We start from the raw sequence: 14,242 nt of genomic DNA, 5'->3' as shown, positions 1-14,242 counted from the left end.
TGGTGCGTCTTTTCCTCCTGCAAGTGGGCTCCGCTCCTGGGTATGTTCTCAGGCTTCTGCGAGTCATGGCCGCTTCTCAGGTCCTTGCCCAGCGCCAGGAGCCAATCCTCCTGGCACTTTGTTCAGGGGTGGATGCGCCAGTGTTCCTGCTGTGGACCCCCATCTCACATGAGGGTCTTGGGCCTGCAGGCGCATTCAGCAAACACCCACTGAGCGTGCAGTGTGTGCCAGCTGCGTCCCAGGCAATGGCGGGGACAGTGGCTGCTGCTGGGGTTGTGGAGGCTTCTGGGGACTGGGGACAGCTGAGGTGCAAGGAGCCATGGCTCTTTGAGGGTGCAGTTGGACTCCAGGTGGAAGGGATGGTTGGGGGAGGTATAAATGGGGTCAGGGAGAAGACACATTTGGAACAATGGGAACATTTCTAAGATGCTATGTCAGGAGGCAACGAAGCGGCCAACCCAGGTAATGAGGAGCCCACACCAGCCCTGGTCGTGTTTTGCCGCTCACCTTTGCTGGGGAGTGGTGGGAGAAGAGGATTCCATTCCACGCGGTGGCATGCGCAGCTGGGCTCTGGAGCTGGACGCTGGGAGGAAGGTGCTTGCTGGGGGCTAGCCGGGCCCTGCCTTTGAACACAAAATCGGGCTCCAGGTTTTCAGCTCCCAGTGCATGAGAGGACTTCACGGGCAGCTGTGGCTGATCCCTTGATGAACTGGGAGAAGAACAAAGGTCTGTGAAATGAGGTTTCATGTAGATGGCATTAGAGACGCCCACAACAGATTTACAGAGTGGAGCGGAGACGGCGGATGGGTCTGGGAGGCCCCTCCTGCTGGCCTTGTCTATGACAGCTGTCCTGGGAATCAGCTTCCAGGCCGCCCCAGCAGCCTGACTGACACACACAGGGGTTTTAGCCCCATCCTGTGACCAGCTGTTGCCATCATCAGTGACAGCTGGGAGTGGCGGTGGCTCCAGCCCTGAGTGCCCTCCCCACCTGCTGGGGCCCACCCAGGGCAGTCCTGACACTTGCGGGTTGCTTGGAACCACATTCAAGTCCTGCCCCACCGCGTGTGAGGCCCGAGTGGTCGTGGGCTGAGGTCCCCTGGATGCGGCCCCACCTCCCTTCTGCTTCGCATAGGTGCCTCTTCTCACCGTTTTTCCAGCCTCCTGGTCTAGGAATTCCAGTGTTGTGCTGGCTTTGCCCCGGGACACCTCCTTAGCCCCCTTCCCGAGTCTAGATCCCCGGGGGTTGGAAGTTCTGGAACCTGGGACACCTGCAGCCACACTCAGCTTCTCCTGTGAGCCTCCAGCATGTCCCCTCAGGACCAAGCCCTCACGTTCTTGCCTCCCCGCCTACCTGGGCTCAGCCAGGGGAAGGCCTGGCTGGGAGCATCTCCCCCCTGCCCTGCCCCTCTCCCCTCTACCCTGCCCTTCTCCCCTCTGCCCTGCCCTTCTCCCCTCTGCCCTGCCCTTCTCCCCTCTGCCCTGCCCCTCTCCCTCTGCCCTGCCCCTCCCCTCTGCCCTGCCCCTCTCCCCTCTGCCCTGCCCCTCTCCCCTCTGCCCTGCCCTTCTCCCCCCTGCCCTGCCCTTCTCCCCTCTGCCCTCCCCTTCTCCCCCCTGCCCTGCCCCTCTCCCCTCTGCCCTGCCCCTTCTCCCCCCTGCCCTGCCCCTCTCCCCTCTGCCCTGCCCCTCTCCCCTCTGCCCTGCCCCTCTCCCCTCTGCCCTGCCCTTCTCCCCCCTGCCCTCCCCCTCTCCCCCCTGCCCTCCCCTTCTCCCCCCTGCCCTGCCCCTCTCCCCCCTGCCCTGCCCTTCTCCCCCCTGCCCTGCCCTTCTCCCCCCTGCCCTCCCCCTCTCCCCCCTGCCCTGCCCCTCTCCCCCCTGCCCTGCCCCTCTCCCCTCGGCCCTGCCCCTCTCCCCTCGGCCCTGCCCTTCTCCCCTCGGCCCTGCCCCTCTCCCCTCGGCCCTGCCCCTCTCCCCTCGGCCCTGCCCCTCTCCCCTCGGCCCTGCCCCTCTCCCCTCGGCCCTGCCCCTCTCCCCTCGGCCCTCCCCCTCTCCCCTCGGCCCTCCCCCTCTCCCCTCGGCCCTCCCCCTCTCCCCTCGGCCCTCCCCCCTCCCCTCTGCCCTCCCCCTCTCCCCTCTGCCCTCCCCCTCTCCCCTCTGCCCTCCCCCTCTCCCCTCTGCCCTCCCCCTCTCCCCTCTGCCCTGCCCCTCTCCCCTCTGCCCTGCCCTTCTCCCCTCTGCCCTCCCCCTCTCCCCTCTGCCCTCCCCTCTCCCCTCTGCCCTCCACCTCTCCCCTCTGCCCTGCCCTTCTCCCCTCTGCCCTCCCCTTCTCCCCTCTGCCCTCCCCTTCTCCCCTCTGCCCTGCCCCTCTCCCGTCTGCCCTGCCCCCTCCCCTCTGCCCTGTCCTTCTCCCCTCTACCCTCCCCTTCTCCCCTCTGCCCTGCCCTTCTCCCCTCTGCCCTGCCCTTCTCCCCCCTGCTCTGCCCCTCTCCCTCTGCCCTGCCCTTCTCCCCTCTGCCCTGCCCCTCCCTTCTGCCCTGTCCTTCTCCCCTCTACCCTCCCCTTCTCCCCTCTGCTCTGCCATGGCTTTTATATCCTGTGCCACAAGACATGGCTGTGTGTGAAAGTGGCAGGGTCTGGCACCTCTGCGGGTCTCCGAGGCCCACGCTCCAGTGCTGCTCTTCCCACCCGCTGGCCGTGCCCTCATGCTGGAGGGACAGCCCAGCCCTCTCCCGAACCCCAGCCCCATGTGCCCAGCTGCCCCCGGCCCTCTCCCCTGGAAGCCTGGGTCACTCCAGCCGTATGCCATGGTGGGGACATCCTGCCTCCTTGGCATCCCAGGGAAGGTCTTCTTTCCAAATGGCGACACCTGGTCCCTGCCTGGAGGCTGGAAGCTGTGGCCCTTCCATGCCCCTCCAGGGTCTGTGCGTTTGGTTGGCCCAAGTTCCCATCACCGTCGTCATCATCACCATCATCATTGTCATTTCGCTTGCCTGTGAGCCGGCCTGGTCTCCCAGAGCAGAGACCCTCTGAGGTCCAGCCTGAGTTGGGGTCTCCATGCTGACCCCTGATGGGGACTCGGGGGACATACCAGGTCTGGGTCAGGAGTGACCCCCAAACCTCATGCCCTTTGACAGGCACCGCTGACTTCTGCTAAGTGGGTGGAGGTGACATCACTCACAGCAGGAGTGATGGGACAGGGTCTGTTGGCTGCACTGTGCTCCCAGGGATCTGGGGAGAGGCTATACCCCTGGGCTTTGGCACTGCAGAGCCGTGTGTGTGTGTGTGTGTGTGTGTGTGTGTTTGCACACGCGCACATATGTATAAGATCTTTTTTTATTACGTGAAGCAAGATAACTGTTGCCGTTTCCTTTTGGGTTTTGCATTTGACAGAGTGGGATACTTCTTCCCTCAGACAACAGAACTCTCCCCTTTGAACGCATGCTGTCAGAGGGTGGGTCTTGGGCTCATGTCTGTTTGCACAACCGAGTCAGAGGAAACACAGGGTTCTTCGTAAAAACACTGCACAGCAGGCGACTGTGCAGAGTCAGCCTGCAGAACGGTGGCAGCCCTGCCCCTCAGAGCACAGCTAGGGTGGGCTGCTTTGGGATCTCCCGTCCTTCCCTCCCAGCTGGCAGCTGGCGGCTGGCACATTCCTTGGTGTTCTGGTCAGAGGGGCGCGCGCCTGTTCTGCTCACCCTGGGAATGGGACAGAAGCTGGCAGCTCGGAGAGGACAGGGCTGGACACTTTGGTGGCCTCTGGCTGGACCATCTCATTGTCATCAGACACAGCCTCTCGGGTCTAGTTTCATTTCCTGAAAAACAAGTGCGCAGAACTCCTAGAGCAGGAGTCGAGAGCTACGGCCCCCGGGCCAGATCCAGCCCTGCCACCTGTTTTTACACCATGCTCAAGCTGAGTAGTTTTTACATTTTTTAATTACTTGAAAAAAAAATCAAAAGGAGGTTTCATGACCCATGAAAATTATATGGAATTCAAAATTCAGTGTCCATAAATAATTTCTTGAGACAGGGTCTCGCTCTGTCACCCAGGCTGGAGTGCAGTGCTAGGGCTCGCTGTACCTACCCTTGACCTCCCAGACTCAAGCGATCCTCCTGCCTCAGCCTTCTGAGTAGCTGGGACTACAGGTGCGTGCCACCAAGCCCGGCTAATTTTTTTTTATTTTTAGTAAAGACAAGGTCTTTCTATGTTGCCCAGGCTGTTTTTGAACTCCATCTTGGCCTCCCAAAGTGCTGGGATTATAGGCTCGAGGCACGGAGCCCAGCCTGTTTTTGTTTTTTCACTGATAAAGTTTTGGTGGGTGTGGTAGTGTGTGCCTATAGCTATTTGGGAGGCTGAGTGGGAGGGTTACTTAAGCCCAGAAGTTTGAGGCTGGGCTCAAGTGATCCGGAGGTGAACTATGATCATGTCATTGCATTCCAGCCTGGGTGACAGAGCAGGACCTTATCTCTAAAAAAAAATATTGAAAAAGCATTGGGTGTGGTGGCTCACGCCTGTGGTCCCAGCTACTTAGGCAGCTGAGGTGGGAGGATCGCTTGAGCCCAGGAGTTTGAGGTTGCAGTGAGCCAAGATCGCATCACTACACTCCAGCCTGGGTGACAGAGCCCAGACCCTGCCTCTTTAAAAAAAAAACAACAACAAAAAAACATGTATTGGAACACAGCCATGCCCGTTCAGTCACGTGCTCTCCATGCTGCTTTCTGCTCCAGAGACCCTTATGGCCTGAAAACTGAAAATATTTTCTATCCTTTACAAAAAAGTTTGCTGACCTCTGTCCTGGAAAATTCATCTCCCAAGTTCTCTTCCGGCGCTGGCGTTCCTGGGTGTCCTAAATTTGGCCCCTGTTATTTCTGAACTCTGTTTTGGCCCTGTTCCCTCCCGGGAGCCAGGACGGGCACGTTCTCTGTGTCTTGTCCCCTGACGCCCAGAGGCTTGGCTTGGCTCAGGCATTCTTGGAAAGATCTGGCTCCAGGAAAGGCGGAGGCCTCCTGAGTCGGCCCAGAGGGAACCTGCCCCAGGTCTGGGGGAGGCCTGACCCAGCAGAGTGGCTTTTGCCGATGGGTTGGGCCGGTCATGGTGTGCTGAAAGTTGTCCTCAGAAGGCCACTTTGGGATTCCTTCCTCCAGTATTAGAGCAACTGAGAACTGCTCATTGCGAGCCTGATGTTTTCCCAGTTGGTGGGTCCACAGGGTGCCCTGGGATTCTGGAATCTGAGTGGAAAGTAGGGAGCTTAGGGGAGTGTCCCGGGTTCTGGAATCCAGGTGGAAAGTGGTGAGGTTCAGGGAGTGGCTTCTGAGCCACCATAGGGGTCTCTGTGGGAGGCTCTGCCCATCCAGGAGATTCCGCAGGCCCTGCCGGCCCAGAGCCAGCGTCTTGCACTCGCCGAGGCTACAGCCAGCCCCAGCCGGGTGGAACAGCCCGTGGCCTCCTCTCACTTTGTTTTGGGGCCATCTGGGAGTGTGGAGCAAGGGTAGAGAGGGAGGAAGTGGCTGCCGGCCGCTGCCCAGCACCCTTGTTTGCCTTGGGCCCTCTGTGGGCTCCTTTTTATTGCTCTTCAGTGAAGCCAGGGAAATGGACTTCCTCGCCTCACTTCAGTTCAACATGTCTGGAAATTTGGTTATTAAAATTAAGAAAGTGTGGAAATAGAGCAAGAAGAGAAAAATCTCTCCAAGAGATAATAGTGACCTCTGGGCTGGGCGTGGTGGCTCACGCCTGTAATCCCAGTACTTTGGGAGGTTGAGGCGGGCAGATCACCTGAGGTTGGGAGTTTGTGACTGGCCTGACCAACATGGAGAAACCCCGTCTCTACTAAAAATAAATAAATAAATAAATAAATAAATAAATAAATAAATAGATAAATACAAAATTAGCCAGGCATGGTGGCGCTTGCCTATAATCCCAGCTAAGGCAGGAGAATCGCTTGAACCTGGGAGGCAGAGGTTGCAGTGAGCCAGGATCACGCCATTGCACTCTAGTCTGGGCAACAAGAGTGAAACTCCGTCTCAAAAAAAAAAACAAATAAAAAATAAAAATAGTGACCTCTGGCCAGGTGCGGCAGCTCATACCCGTAATCCCAGCACTTTGGAAGGAAGGCCGAGATGGGCAGATTGCTTTAGCACAGGAGTTTGAGACCAGCCTGGCCAACATGGTGAAACCCCATCTCTACAAAAATAAAATAAAATTTAACAGATAATAGTGACCTTTTGGTAGATTGAAACCTGGATTGCTTTCTTTTTCTAAATGCTGATTCTTTCCTTTGTGGTGTTTGTGTTCTGTGCTGATGTCCGTCCCCCAGCCCCGTTATTGTGAGTGGAAGAAGGTGCAAGGGTTCCCCCCACTACTGTGAGCCCCTCCTCTCACGCTGGGTGTCCTTGGAGAAGCCTGCGCTTCCTCATTGTACGCCACGGCCGGATCCCTCCCTGGCGTGGTTCTGTGCTGCTGGGATGGAGCCAGCCCCTCAGGTGTTTTCTGAGCGTCACACACAGGTGTGTGCATTCATGGCCTTTGCGTGTCTTCCTGTTGTGGAGGCAAAACGTGAAGAACCCTAGAGGATTTTGGAACCAGGTCTCTGTCACCAGCTGTTCATTGCACACCGGAGCATCCAGGCGTGGGTGGAGAACTCGGACTTCCAGGCACGGTCGCAGGGGCTGGTCTAACCGTGTTCCCGCCCACCTGCTCGTCAGAACCGCCTGTTGGGAGCTGTTATCATGATCCTGTACCTGGGCCCTAGAACTGCCTGTTGGGGGCTGTTACCATGATCCCATATCTGGGCCCTGGGCCATCCGATTCTGACTTAATTGCTCCAGGTTGGGGTCAGGCCGTTGTTTTCTGTTTTGTTGTTTCCTCTGTGATGTTAGCCACTGGGCTAGTCTGAGCCCCTCAGTTACAGGTGGAGAAACCGAGACCCATGGGGGTGCAAGGACTTGCCGAGGACGCAGAGCCCCTTGGGGGCAGAGCTGAGGCGGGACCTGGCTTTGGGTCCCAGAGCTGCCAGTCCCCTTCCCGCTCTCCTGGCAGCTTTTTTTTTTGAGACAAGGTCTCACCCTGTCACTCAGGCTGGAGTGCAATGGCATGATCTTGGCTCACTACAGTCTTCACTACCTGCGTTCAAACGATTCTCCTGCCTCAGCCTCCCGAGCAGCTGGGATTACAGGTGTGTGCCGCCATGCCCAGCTCGTTTTTTTTATATTTTTTGTAGAGATGGGGTTTCACCATGTTGGCCAGGCCGATCTCGAACTCCTGACCTCAAATGATCTGCCTGCCTCGGCCTCCCAAAGTGCTAGGATTACAGGCTGGGATTACACTGCGCCTGGCCCTAGCAGCTTTATCCTGTGCCATCCAACAACAGATGACTGAAGTCTTTGCTTCTTAACGTGCATTCCATCTACCTTACAGTTTTGCCACCTGCAAAACAGAGGACTTGTCACTTTTCTGGTAAACTGGAAATGTAATCTGGTAGCAGGAGGCCCGTGGAAGCTTACCTTTAATGGCCTCATGTCTCTTTCATCCTGTCCTGAGAGCCGGAGAACTTGGATGTTGCGCCTAACCCAACCTTCCTGTTAACATACATTTCCGCAGGCTCGTGGATCATCAGAACCACGTCCTATCTCACGCGGCTGTATGCTTCCGTTGGTTCAGGTGTTTTTACCTTGACAGTATTTTCTCCTCTGTGGCTTTTGCGGTGGTTGCTTTTAATCAGCATTGACTCTTCAAGAAAAATATTTAGCTGCTACATCTCAGAGGAGACAGGGTGGAAAGCATCTGAGACCTGCAGGCTTAGACTTAGAACCAGAAGTGCCCTCAGAGTTCATCGGGCCGTGACCCAGTGGGAAATGAGTTCACAGAGAAGCGGGAGAACTTTGCCCCAGGCCCTGCCGTTGCTCATAACTGCCCCAGGTCCTTACATTTGCTCCAGGTCCTGCCCCAGGTCCTGCAGTTGCTCTGTGTGGTGGGTGTGATCTGGAGCCCTCCCCTCATTGCTGCACCTGGGGCAGGCATTGCTAATTGATCCCAGGACTCCTTCCTGCGGAGCACTCCCTGGTTCTCCAGGCAGCCGCTGCCTGTCAGCCTGCAGTGGTTCGGGAGAGGACACCTGCTTGCCTGGTCTGTTCCAAATCTTGCTTCTCATCCCAGCACAGGTGGGGGATGCTAAGGGAAAGGGATCTTCAGCTGGCCCTGTCACTGCTCTATCAGCTGGGGACGTGGCATCCTAGTGAAAACATCATGGCCGGGCGCGGTGGCTCACACCTGGAATCCCAGCACTTTGGGAGGCTGAGGAAGGTGGATCACTTGAGGTCAGGAGTTCGAGACCAGCCTGGCCAACATGGTGAAACCCCATCTCTACTAAAAATACAAAAATTCGCCAGGCGTGGTGGCAGGCACCTGTAATCCGAGCTACTCGGGAGGCTGAGGCAGGAGAATCGCTTGAACCTGGGAGGCGGAGCTTGCAGTGAGCCGAGATCTTGCCACTGCACTCCAGCCTGGGCAACAGAGGGAGACTCAGTCTCAAAATCTCAAAAAAAAAAAAAAAAGAAAGAAAGCGTCATTTATCCAGCACCCCTGGGGAACCATGATACCTGGTGTTTTATGGTACCTGGCAAGATGCAGGTGAAGTTGAGGCTCTTGGGCATTGAACCCGTCTTGTTTGGGGCAGCTCAGGCCCCAGGCAGGGTCAGGGTTGGCTCTTGTTGGCGTGGCCCTGGCCCATCTAGACCTGTATCTCTGCCGTCCTGCAGGTGATCAACGTTGATGGGACGAAGAGGCGGACCCTCCTGGAGGACAAGCTCCCGCACATTTTCGGGTTCACGCTGCTGGGGGACTTCATCTACTGGACTGACTGGCAGCGCCGCAGCATCGAGCGGGTGCACAAGGTCAAGGCCAGCCGGGACGTCATCATTGACCAGCTGCCCGACCTGATGGGGCTCAAAGCTGTGAACGTGGCCAAGGTCGTCGGTGAGTCCAGGGGGGCCCCAAGCCGTGGCTCAGCCACGCAGACTTGCATGAGGAGGAAGTGACGGGTCCATGCCTGGGCATAAGTGTTGAGCTGAGGTGCCCCGCCCTGGGGAAGGGCAGGACTGGAAAGGTGACAGTATCTGGCCAAGGACAGATGGGAAGGGACCAAGGGTGCTGATTAGGAAGTGGTTATGGACTAGGAATGGTTAGAAATTGACTAACATTTGTTGAGCACCTGCTATGTGCCCGGCCCTGGCCGGGAGCCTTCGTGCCCCGAGTGACCCCGTCTGCTAATGTAGTTCCTTGCTTTACTCGCACTGGGGAACGGGAGGCAGAGCCGTGCAACTCACAGGTGCCGAGCTCAGGACTCACTCCTGGGTCTGCCTGGGCTGGGCTGTGCTTGTTGCCCCGTGGCCAACGCATGCCAAAGCCAGGATCTTCAGGACGCTCCCCGAGGAGGTCATTGTCTGGCACAATGATTTGTCTCTTCCTGAAAAGGTGATAGAGTTACACTGGAGAGAGCAGCATCCAGGTGCGGCAGGGACAGGCCTGGGGCTCGCGGGCAGGGGCTGTGTGTCCTGCTGGGGTCCCGCGCTGCACCTGCTTGTCAGAGGCACTCAGTAAATCTTTGCTGATGAAGGATGAGAGGACAGAGGACGTGATGCTTGCTGCTGCATTGCCTGCAGTCCTGGGTGAGATGCCCGGGTTGACTCTGTTCCCCGTCGGGTGGATGTGACGTTAGATCCCCGGCTTTAAAATACAAGGGAGCTGGGAATTGAGGGAGCAGGCTGGGGCAGAAAGGACAGCCCCGCGGAAGCCTGGAGCTGAGGCATTGTGGGCGACCCCTGGAGCAGTGAGTGCTTCCTTCACGGCCTTCATCGCACCCTACAGTCCTCATGCAGGGGATGCAATCCACGAATTTAGTTTTCCCAGCCTCCTTTAAAAAAGCATTCATGCCAGGGCCGGGGCAGTGCAGTGCCTCACATCTGAAATCCCACCACTTTGGGAGGCTGAGGCAGGCAGATCACTTGAGGTCAGGAGATTGAGACCAGCCTGGCCAACATGGTGAAACCCCGTCTCTACTAAAAGTACAAAAAAAACAAAAAAAATTAGTCCAGGTGTAGTGTCACACGCCTGTAATCCCAGCTACTCGGGAGGCTGAGGCAGGAGAATCGCTTGAAGCCAGGAGGTAGAGGTTGTAGGGAGCTGGTATTGTACCACTGCCCTCCACCTGGGCAATAGAGCGAGACTCTGTCTCAAAAAGAAAAAAAAAAAAAGAAAATTTATGCCAGGTGCAGTGGCTCATGCCTGAAATCCCAGAACTTTGGAAGGCTGAGGCAGGAGGATCACTTGAGCCCAGGAATTTGAGAGTGTCTTCCCTGGGCAACATAGAGAGATCTCATCTCTACCAGAAAAAAAAAAAAATTACAAAAAATTAGCTGGGCATGGTGGCATGTCCCTGTGATCCCAGCTACTTAGGGAGCTGACGTGGCAGGATCACCTGAGTCTGGAGGCAGAGGTTGAAGTGAGCTGAGATCATGCCATTGCACTCCAGCCTGGGTGACAGAGTGAGACCCTGTCTCAAAAAAAAACAAAAAACAAAAAGCATTTACTATCCACCATGGAAGGTGAGACAGACCTGTGAGTGATTGTTCAAAGGACAAAAAATAAACCCCAGAGATAAGACAAAAGGGTGCCTCCATGGGGGTGTGATTTAAAACTGAGAAATTGGGCTTTTTCCCCCTCCCCTCTTACCCCATGGTTTACTAAAGGAGATGGAGAAAAGGCTTCTTTTTTTGGCTGAAGTATTTCACACTAAATTAAAGCCAATTTTAACAGCACTTTGGTTGATGAGTGAAATTAACAGACTGACCAAAAATAAACGAACGCTGTCTGTACTATGTGAAAAAGAGGCAGCTTTGGCCGTCCTGGGTGAACGTGAGTTTTCAGGGTTGCTGGGAATGTCTGTGAATTGGAGGAAGGGCCTAGCTGGGACTCTCAGGAGCCAAGGCCCTGAGGGGCAACTTGCCTGGTCCCTGCCCCGAGGCGTTAACTGCTTTCTTCCTGAGCCGGAGCGCAGGCCAGGAGGCTGGACCACTGGGCTGGCACTCTTGCCGAGCTGCTCCCTGACTTCCTGACTCCCTTCAGCAGCCTCGCTGCGCTTCAGTTTCCCTGAATGAAAAATGGGGATGAGAATAGCTCCTACCTCCAAGGTGGATGGAGTGAGTTCAGACAGGTGACTCCCTGGGACCAGTGCCTGGCGCCTGACAAGGTCAGGTCAGAGCCTGCACTGCTGTTACTGATACTGACCCTTGGCCATACCAGGGGACAACTTGGTTGCCATTGCCAGGTGTTCTCCCACCACCCCCACTACTGTCCCTGTTTGACGTGTGGCAGGAATAAAGCTGTGCACGTTGGAGCTTTTGGCACATCCTGGCTTTCAGGTGAAAGGTGCATGTGTGTTTGAGGGTTGAGCCTGGCCAACCCAGCCATGAGGTCGGACCCAACCCGGGGGTGAGTCCTGAGCTTGGCACCCCTGAGCTGTGAGGCTCACGGCGACATTCATTGTGTGGCTTGGCCGCACCCCTTTCCCTGCTGGGCTGTTGGTGTTTAGACTGGAGCCTCTGTGTTCGCTTCCAGGAACCAACCCGTGTGCGGACAGGAATGGGGGGTGCAGCCACCTGTGCTTCTTCACACCCCACGCAACCCGGTGTGGCTGCCCCATCGGCCTGGAGCTGCTGAGTGACATGAAGACCTGCATCGTGCCTGAGGCCTTCTTGGTCTTCACCAGCAGAGCCGCCATCCACAGGATCTCCCTCGAGACCAACAACAACGACGTGGCCATCCCGCTCACGGGCGTCAAGGAGGCCTCAGCCCTGGACTTTGATGTGTCCAACAACCACATCTACTGGACAGACGTCAGCCTGAAGGTAGCGTGGGCCAGAACGTGCACACAGGCAGCCTTTATGGGAAAACCTTGCCTCTGTTCCTGCCTCAAAGGCTCCAGACATTTTTCTTAAAGCACTGTCATATTTATTGTAACGCAGTTCAAGCTAATCAAATATGAGCAAGCCTATTTAAAAAAAAAAAAAAGATGATTATAATGAGCAAATCCAGTAGACACACACAAGGGCTTTTGTGAAATGCTTGTGTGAATGTGAAATGTTTGTTGTCCATTGAGCTTGACTTCAGACACCCCACCCACTCCCTTGTCGGTGCCCGTTTGCTTAGCAGACTCTGTCTTCATTTATAGTGCAAATATAAACAGCCAGGACAAATACAGGAAGACTTTTTTTTTTTTTTTTTTTTTGAGATGGAGTCTTGCTCTGTTGCCCAGGCTGGCGTACCGTAGCATGATCTCAGCTCACTGCAACCTCCGCCTCCCAGGTTCAAGTGATTCTCCTGCCTCAGCCTCCTGAGTAGCTGGGACTGTAGGCACACACCACCACACCCAGCTAATTTTCTTTTATATTTTCAGTAGAGACAGGGTTTCACCATGTTGGCCAGGCTGGTCTTGAACTCCTGACCTCAGGTGATCTGCCCACCTCGGCCTCCCAAAGTGCTGAGATAACAGGTGTGAGCCGCTGTGCCTGGCCTAGGAAAACTTTTTGCCTTCTAAAGAAGAGTTTAGCAAACTGGTCCATGGGCTGGCCTTCTGATTCTGTAAAGAAAGTTTGATTGGTGGCTGGGTGTGGTGGCTCACGCCTGTAATCCCAGCACCTTGGGAGGCCGAGGCGGGTGGATCACCTGAGGTCAGGAGTTCCACACCAGCCTCACCAACGTGGAGAAACCCCGTCTCTACTAAAAATACAAAAAAAATTAGCCGGGCATGGTGGCGCATGCCTGTAATTGCAGCTACTCGGGAGGCTGAAGCAGGAGAATGGCTTGAACCTGGGAGGCGGAGGTTGTGGTGAACCGAGATGGCACCATTGCACTCCAGCCTGGGCAACAAAAGTGAAACTCTGTCTCAAAAAAAAAGAAAGTTCGATTGGTGTACACCAAAGCGCATTTGTTTATGGATTGTCTGTGGTGGGTTTTGTTCTGCTAAGTTGAGTTGTGACAGATCTGTATGGGCTCTAAAGCTTAAAATATGTACCATCCGCCCCTTTACAGAAAAAGTGTGCCGACCTCTGTTCTAAAGTATTGGACAACTACAATGTTTGCTCATTTATTATTCTACCATTTGTTTTCTGCTTTTTGTTGTTGTTGAGATAGGGTCTCCCTCTGTCACCCAGGCTGGAGTGCAGTGGTGTAATCTCAGCTCACTGCAGCCTCGACCTCCTGGGCTCTAGTGACCCTTCCACGCAGCCTCCCTAGTATCTGGGACTACAGGCACACACCACCACACCTGGCTGATTTTTTTTTTTTTTTTTTTTTTTTTTTGTGGAGACGGAGTTTCCCCATGTTGCCCAGGCTGGTTTCAAACTCCTAGACTCAAGCGCCCACCTCGGCCTCCCACAGTGCTGGGATTACAGGCGTGAGCCACCATGCCCAGCCTATTCTAGTATTTGTATTACATAGCTTTAAAAGATTTTTTACAATTTTAAGTCAAAAGGGTTCTTTGTAGAAAAAATAAAATATGTAGAAAAGTATAAAAAGAAAGAAAATTGTCCATAACCTCTCCAGCCAGAGACGACCATTGCTGACACCTCAGCATATTGTCTTCAAGTCTTTTTTCTCTAAAATAGCATTTCTCATCATCACAGTCATACGCTACACAGAATTCTGTATCCTGATTTTCTCACTTGACATTACAACAGGTATGTGATGGCGCTGTGACAAACTCTTTGGCACAACCTTTTAAACGTGTGAAATACTCCACTGCACAGATGTTCGCTTTTAGGCTTAACTGTTCTTTTATTATTGCATGTGCTGGTTACAGCCGGGCACAGTGGCTCACGCCTGTAATCACAACACTTTGAGAGGCTGAGGCAGGAGGATCACTTGAGCCCAGAAGTTTGAGACCAGCCTGGGCAACATAGCGAGACCCCATCTCTACAAACAACTTTTTTAATAAGTTGGGCGTAGTGGTGCACAGCTGTAGTCCCAGCTACTCAGGAGGCTGAGTTGGGAGGATCGCTTGAGCCCCAGGAGGTTGATGCTGCAGTGACCTGAGATTACTCCACTATACTCCAACCTGAGCGACAGAGCAAGACTTGTCTGGGGGAAAAAAGTATATATATATATAAAATAAAAAATATATATTTATAAATATATAATATATAATATATAATATAAAAATATATATTTATAAATTATAATATAATATATAATACG

At 54.7% G+C, this 14,242-nt stretch overlaps 1 protein-coding gene across 3 annotated transcripts in view; it reads left to right on the top strand.

The window, feature by feature from the left end:
* Nucleotides 1-14,242, top strand: part of LRP5 (LDL receptor related protein 5) — a 142,954-nt gene that overhangs the window by 86,600 nt on the left and 42,112 nt on the right. For all 3 annotated transcript variants that reach the window (XM_024255552.3, XM_063728052.1, XM_063728053.1), the window contains exons 8-9: nucleotides 8,749-8,965; nucleotides 11,606-11,895. In XM_024255552.3, coding sequence (XP_024111320.1) covers nucleotides 8,749-8,965; nucleotides 11,606-11,895 — 507 coding nt within the window. The remainder of the gene's footprint in view (nucleotides 1-8,748; nucleotides 8,966-11,605; nucleotides 11,896-14,242) is intronic.

The sequence above is a fragment of the Pongo abelii genome, chromosome 9 (genome assembly GCF_028885655.2).
Source record: "Pongo abelii isolate AG06213 chromosome 9, NHGRI_mPonAbe1-v2.0_pri, whole genome shotgun sequence".
Lineage (NCBI taxonomy): Eukaryota > Metazoa > Chordata > Mammalia > Primates > Hominidae > Pongo > Pongo abelii.
This window is presented reverse-complemented; position numbering and strand designations above follow the sequence as displayed.